The following is a 7,531-nucleotide window of genomic DNA, read 5'->3' as shown; positions in this document are numbered from 1 at the left end:
GGGGTTTCCACATACCTGCATACCCCTCCCCACCCGGTGAGGGAAGGCGAGGCGTTTTCCATGTGGTCACTGGATGTGAGTAACCAACCACCTCTTCTGGTGACTTCCCCACCTCTGCACCAGGGTCCGGGAAACCCCATACCCTTCCTTTTAAAGCTCTGGGCACTGCAAGATGGGACAAGGGACTGCTCTCAGCTTTACCAGACTCATCAAGACCACTCGAGGAAGTGCTGAGGCAAAAAGCCCGCGATGAAGCTCATCACCATGGCCCTGGTGTGCCTGCTGGTGGCAGGGATGTGTCTGCAGGATGTGGACAGCATGAGCTGTGAGTGTGGCTGGCGTCCCTTTGCTTCTCCCTGGGGAGGGTAGAAATGCAGTCAGGGGCTCGGGGGCTAGGGGACAGGGCTCATCGTGAACTCACTGCCTCCATCTCCCCTGCTCCAGGAAGAATTCTTCCTGAAGAGGAGGCATGGAGAACTTGGATGGGGTGGGGGCAGAGGGCCAGGAGGAGAACCATGAGTCTGGGCAAACACACACAGCTGAGCTGCTAGCTTCAGCAGAAGGAGACCCTGCCTCACCCAGCCCCTGCAGACTGATGGAGGGGAGCTGTGAGGTTATTAGGCCACACTGGGAGGTCTGAGGTCCAGAAAGGGGACTGTGTCTTGTCTCCACAGAGTAACAGATAATGGGTAGAGTCCGAAGTCAGGACCCGGGGCTGTTCCAACTGGTTAAGCTTAGGCAAATCACTTTACCTCTCAAACTCTGGTTTCTCCATCAGTAAAGTAGGATTGATAATGTCTACCTTCTGAAGCTGCTGACAGAATACTGACCTGATACTAAACACTTGAAAGGGGGCTTGGTAAACAGTAAAACCGAGAAGAAGGAGCCAGGGTTAGAATGCAAGTCTTTTGAGGGTGGAATGTGGGAGGGGGTGCAGATCGGGAGTTGGGGGTCAGGACAGAGCTGAGAGAGGAGGAGGGCATTCTGGAGAGTGAATTGGGGAGGTGGCTAGTTCCTGAAGTGCTTTTCTTATCATTTTATCAGTTTGAACTCCTTGAACAGTTTCTCATCCTTCCCCAGCTTTTCAGACCATAGTTGTCTTGCATGTGTCAGACTCACCATGCCCCTGGGTACGGCATCCAGAGCCCTTGGACCCTAGTATTCAGGCAGAACCACACACTAGTGGTAGGATGTCAGAACCGGAAGAGACGTTATCAATCAGTCTAAAAAGTCTTATTTTACAGATGGGAAGTCTGGGGCCCAGGTGAGGGTTCATTTTTGACCAAAGCCACCAGCTGGTTTGTGGGGAGCTAGGATCTGAACCCCAGTGTCCTGACTCTGCGTAAATACAGAAGTAGGTAGCTGATGAGACAGCACTGCCCCAGGGCCCTCTGAATGTGGTCCCAAAGCCTGGGCCTGTCCTGGAAGGGTTTTGTTGTTGTTTTACATTTTTTTTTCTATTGAGGAATAGTGTGTTTTTGCAGGACCCGTGAGCTCCAAGTCAAGCCGTTGTTTTCACTCTAGTTGTGGAGGGTGCAGCTCACTGGCCCATGTGAGAATAGAACCAGCGACCTTGGTGTTATGAGCACTATGCTCTAACCACTGAGCCACCTGACCATCCTGCTGTTGCTTTTAAAACCATCCTGAAAGAAAGGAACAAAGTCCAGGTTGAGAAATGGATGTAAACCATGTTTGTGCTTCTCTTCTAGTTCATGTGTCGTCCTCCAGTTGTTGCTTTGCATTTGCGAAGAGAAAGATTTCCTTGAAGAAAATCCATTGTTACCAAAACTCCAGTTCCTCCTGCTCCCACAGCCATGGTCTAATGTGAGTGTCTTCCCCTTGTTCAATCCCTGACTTCTTCCTCCAGAGAACGGGGACCAGTTCACCTAAAATTAACATAGCTAACGCTAGATGGCAATGTCCCACCAGATTAAGGTATCTAAACTCGGACAGTGAAGCCGCCAAAACCTGGGTGCAGAGTCAAGTGTGGGTGCTAGGGGGAGCTCCGCGCTCCTTAGCTCCTGCCAGGAGCTGCACCTTTGTTTCTGCCGTGACTCGTGTTTCTTGGAGCTCCAAGGCGCCAAGCATTATATCCTAATATTTTATGCCCAGAGGAAGGAATTGCTTAAAAACTCTAGGCCAGGGGTGTCAAAACTTTTCTCAACATTTTTCACCAAGGGCCATATGCGGTAAAATACACAAACAGCCGGGCCACTCACTCGAGGTGAAGTACGTATTGCCTCACCTGGTTTATTTAAGTAAACTAAATACATTTTTGGAATTTGCTGCGGGCCAATTAACAATGGATTGCAGACCGCAGTTGGCCCGCGGGCCGCAGTTTGGACACCCCTGCTCTAGGCATTACCGCATAGTAAAAAGAGTGAGAGGGTCATGATTAGTTTCTGCCTGTAGATTTGCCCTGTAGTCTTGGGAGACTCTAGGCAGGTGCCTAACCTTTCTGTACTGCATTGTGCTGGTACTCCTTTGCACTCCTTACCTGTAAAGCGGAGTAAACTGCGCTGAATCACAGGGTTATAACGAAGCTGGACGGAGATGGTTTACACTTGCCACTCAGTGTCTAGAAGGCACTTTCATGTATATTATCTTGGCTCACCCTCTTGGGACACACATTTTCATTATCATGAACACTGAGGATCAGGGAGGTAGAGAGATTTGTCTAAGATCACCTACGTAATAAAAGGCATAACTGATCTATAGTTTAGACAATAGTCAAGTTTAGGAGGTGGACAGATCAGAAAAGAAACAGAGATCCAAAGAATAACAGGTGTCCCAGCTGCACACAGATCCATGAAAAGATAGAGCAAAGAGGCTCCTTTGAGGGGAATTTTCCATGCTAGCAAATCCTCAGAATGTTTTCAGTCTCCAGCCCTACTCTGATACACCAAATCACAAACTCAGGGAAACAGGTCCAGGAAATGCAATTTAATAAACTCTCCCTGAAGCTTGAGTGTGCCTCCTGGCATGCAAGCCACAGGTCTGATGTAGTGACTTCATGTTTTACAGAGAGAGCAATTCAGGGACACCCAGCAGCAAGGAAGGTGACATGGGACTTGTGCATGGCATGCGGGGAGTGACTCAGTGTTTCCTTTGTTCTTTGCCCACAGATTCATGATGAAAGGAGGCAAACGGCGCTGTGCCTTGCACACAGACACATGGGTTCCACATATTTTAAAAGATACAAACATCTGTGGACCAAAGAAAATATGATCAGACTCCTTTCTACCCTGGACTCCAGAGACCACATGACTTTAGCTGGCCCCCCCGATCCCCAACCCCATACCAGTCCTTCTGCTCCAACTTTGCTGGATCATGGAGGATCTGGTGGGTCTTAATAAGCTATGTTGTTGAACTTGATATATTTAAATCATAAAATCTTTAATTCCCGCCTTCCTGTGCCTCTTTGACCCCTCAGGGATTTCAGGGTACAAGCTTGATTGGCATTGATGGGCGGGGTCCAGGGGCTGGGGGGAGGGGAGTGGGAAAACATGTTGGACCTGGTGCCAAGGGAACTGACTTCTTGTTAACAGGGTACAATAAATGACGTACACCTCTCAGTTGACTGTCTTTGTCCTGGGGAAGTAAATGCTGATTTGGGCTGTAATGTGGATTCTCTGCTTCCAGGTTTGGCAGTGGGGGGAAGGTACAACGTAGCAGCAAGCTGGTGCCCAGGCCTGGGTCTACATTTGGTTGCAGGACGCTCTCCCTCCCTGTCCCACCCAGAGGGGTCAGGAGCTGATGTTATTCACGTCACAACTGCTCTACCTGGAGGGGATCTTGTAAGGTCACCTGCCTATAAGATGTTGCTAGCCTCATTTTATAGATGAGGTGACTGAGGGCTGAAGACGGACATGGAGAGGCCTGAGGATATATAGCAAGTCAGCGTTAGATGTGGCATTAGAGCCAGGGCTCCTGCCTTGCAGGACAGAACTCTTTCCCGGGTCCCAAGTTGCCAAGTGCCTGACACAGCAGGGCACAGGAACCCTCTCTCCACACGACAGACCCTGCAGAGTGGGTTGGCAGGGCCTTTTCCTTGGAGAGGGTCCTGGTGAGTGTCTGGCATGATTGGATCCAGGGCCCATAGAGACACCAACACAGCTTAACTGGAGGGAGGCAGGCTTGGAAAAGCGGGAGACTCCTCCGTGCACATAGAAGAAGGGACAATCACAAGCTCCCACTGTTGTAATGTTGACTCTTGGGAGAATATCAAGGGACAGCAGTCAGTTCTGAGTCTTGGCATTGGCTCCCCTTGAAAGCCCAGCTTGGTAGCTGTAGGGGAGAAGGTCTCATGTCCTGTGTCTCAGGGCTTCTCCTTCCTTCTCCAACATTTAACATGTCACACATCTGGCCCATTCTTCTTAAAATACCTCTTCCCCTCTGACCCCAAAAGCACCCCATGTCACCCCATTTCCTCTGCCTGGACCAGTGCAGTTGTCAGTTCTCCTTTGCCAATTCTTTCCCATGGCCAGAGGCTACACTTCCCGGCAGCCTCCTGCCCTCTCCATGGCTCCAAAGCCTTGGGCGTCATTGTCCTGCCATCAGAACTAACTCCGAACTTCCCTCCTTAATATTGCAATTCCTCTATAACCACACGACTACCTTCCTTTCCAAACTTCTCTAACTTTTCCATTCTGGAACCAAACTCTGACCACCTGGGGATATTCCTTCCCTCTGCCCTCTTTTCCATCCAAGGTTGATCTTGTCCCATCTTCTCTGTCAAGTCCAGTGCTAACGAGGACCGGGTCATCTGGTTTTCCCCTGGGGGTCCGGTGCACACAATGTGTGTATTACTCCAAGATGGAGGACTGCTCCCAGCGGGGAGGCACTGGGGCAGGGGCACCAGTTAGAAGCTGATGCTGGGACTAGAGTCATTGTTCTAGAATATCCTGGGCTGGTAAGCCAGGCCCTCCCTGACACTCAAATAAGCCTGGGCTAGCCCTGGCCAGGGCTGCTGCATCTGCATTCCTCTAGCACCCTCTGCCATCCACCTGCACCCCAGAGCACCCCCTATTGGTTGGGAGTTACCCCTTGAAGAAAACTCTGCTGTTAGTGAGTTCAAGCAAAACGTATTTTCTGCAAAAAGTCAGCAGTCCTGGGATTGCATTCATCTTTTCATGATGACATACTTAGCAACCCCTGGCACTCACAAGGCGCTCTCCTCCTGAGACTCCAGTAGCCCGTCGTCCCCCTGGTTCTTACAGGCCCGTGCACAAGCCCTGGGGAGTTAGGCAGGAGGGGGACCCTGCCTTCAGCTGACGGAACAAGGAACTGGAACTCATGACCGGAACCAACCGGCTCAAGGCTCCTTTTTTTTTTTTTTTTAAACATTACCAATATTCAAAATAACCCAACCAGCAACAATTCAAATAATATGAAATATTACTTAAAACATAGTACATTTTACATCACAAAACAGAAAGCACCTTATTCGAAAATTACAGTAAAATTCGTCCAGGGTATAGACGGGAAGGCGAGAGGAGAATAGTGGTGTCTCATCCTCTGGCTTGGTCTTAGTGTGACTGGAAGAGTTCAAGTCCTTGGGGTGGGAGATATTCCATCCAGATGTTTCATGTAATTCTGGACCCACTTCTCCTTTGGATTGGCACAGATGCTCTTGGCCAGTTTGGTTGTGAAACTGTGGAGGAAGGAGTGCTAGCACAGTTAGATGAAACACTTGAGGGTTTTCCCCAAGAGATGCCATTCTCCTTCCAGGAGGGAGCAAGGGTGTGGAAAAAAGGGGCCTCTGGAGGTAGCTGCTGTTTTTGCCACCCTGGGGGAAACTGGCCTGGCACCCACTAAAAGCCACCTTGCATGGTGCCCATTCAAGGAGCAGGCTGTGGGGCGTTACTGGCTCTCTCTGGGCCTGTTTTTGATATAATAATAAATTGATTTGGATTACATAGTCCGGTTAGATCTTATCCTCTGAGTATAAGATTCCTACATTAGTCTGATGTCTGTCTTCGGGGGCAGAAGTTTGGATTGGGAGCTATGAAGAATGAGCTGGGGGGTGAGTTGAGGTGGAGCGGAGGTAAATAGCATTTTTCTACTCACATGACAGCTTTCTGGACACACTGGCTGCTGGTGTTTCGATAGCTCTTCAGCTTCTGCAAGGCGATCTTCTTATTGTTAAATGTGAAACAGCAAGTGCTGGACAGGACATTGAGGGCGTCTAGAAATAAAGTCACACACAAAAAAGCCCTGTAGGAGCTGCTAGGTTTTTCCCAGATTGACTGCAACAGGAAGTGTCTGGAGGAGAAGGAAAGCAAAGAGGTGGAAGTGGGTCTTACCCACCCAGGTCCGATGCTCCTGCCCTCAGCCCCGAGGCAGGTGGGGCCTGGAACGTAGGGCTAAAGATCTGAAGTCGGTGCTCTCGGCTGCATGGTGGGGACGCCTGACTGCTGACTGGGGGAGCCCAATGTGACAGGTCCCGGGTATGGCCCCCAATCTGCAGAGTTTGGGAGGATCAGCTGGGGCCAAAGGAAAGGCCCTGGATTTGGAATGGGCAGCTTGGGTTTTATTCTGGCTCTGCTATGGCCGAGGGGAGGGATAGGACTTCTCTTGTCCCCAACGTAGGTGTCTGCATTCTGTCTTTAAAATTAGACGTTAAAATGAAGCTCTGAAGACCCTTGGCTACTCTGATAGGCTGGGAAGTGGGGCACGTTGGCTTAGGGCTTCCTAGAAAGAGAGAAAAACAGAGGGAAGGAGAGAGAGGGAGAGGAGGGAGGGGCCTTACCTGGCTGAGTCATGACCCGGATGCTGAAGCCGGCCACGGTGAGCAGCAGGCACAGAAGGGCAGCGGAGACCTTCATGGTGGAGGGTGAGGACGTGAGCTTCAGGCGGGAGTTGTTGGTGTCTGGGTTTGTCTCTCTCTCTCTGCTCCTCTGGCCACTCTGCCTGCTTTTTATAGGAAACAGAGAAGGTGGAAGCTGCCTGGGCAGGGTCATGGTCAAGTTAAGATGAAAGGGGTTCCTGAATCTGATGACCCAATGATGGCTGGGCTGCCAGAGTTTTCCAAGAAATGCAAGAGGGAAGCTGTGGGCTAGGGCAGGGTAGGCTCTGTTTCCTTCCAGCCTCCCAGGCCACAGGGAAGGGCAGGGGCGGGGGACACAGATGTGCTGCCACTCACCATAGGAAGTGATCCAAAAAGCTTTTCCGCAGTCTTGCTCTGTCCAAAATGAAAAATAGCTCCGGTAGAGAAAGAGCCCTGTGTAAGGGCTTTATACGTGTTATGTATTTAGTCCTGACAAGGTATGCACGTACCACTATCATCATGCCCACTTACAGGGGAGATCACTGAGGGGCAGAGAGATGAAATAACTTGACCGAAGTCCCATGGGAAGTGAGTGGTGACCTTGGAAGAGAAAGCTAGTCTATTTACATATAACCACCAAGGCGGTGTCAAACTTCCATTTAGCTGCAGAAGTCTTTTTCCAAGCCACATTGTATGCGGAAGTCCCGCCCTTGAGACAAATCAAAGCTACCTCCTGGTGACAGGGGCTCCTCGTATCACATA

At 50.3% G+C, this 7,531-nt stretch overlaps 1 protein-coding gene across 1 annotated transcript; it reads right to left on the bottom strand.

Annotated features, from left to right (window-relative positions):
* Positions 1 to 5,381: 5,381 nt before the first annotated feature.
* LOC308488052 (C-C motif chemokine 13-like) lies at positions 5,382 to 6,887 on the bottom strand. Its single transcript, XM_081027233.1, has 3 exons — positions 6,752 to 6,887; positions 6,070 to 6,187; positions 5,382 to 5,653 (listed from the first exon to the last, which is right to left on the bottom strand). Exons 1-3 carry the CDS (start codon positions 6,825 to 6,827, stop codon positions 5,548 to 5,550), a joined length of 300 nt encoding a protein of 99 aa, XP_080883359.1. The 5' UTR covers positions 6,828 to 6,887; the 3' UTR covers positions 5,382 to 5,547.
* Between the last annotated feature and the right edge of the window lie 644 nt (positions 6,888 to 7,531).

Source organism: Rhinolophus hipposideros (assembly GCF_964194185.1).
Source record: "Rhinolophus hipposideros genome assembly, chromosome: 20".
Classification (NCBI taxonomy): domain Eukaryota; kingdom Metazoa; phylum Chordata; class Mammalia; order Chiroptera; family Rhinolophidae; genus Rhinolophus; species Rhinolophus hipposideros.
Note: the sequence above shows the minus strand (reverse complement) of the source record. Positions and strands in the feature narration are given on the sequence as shown.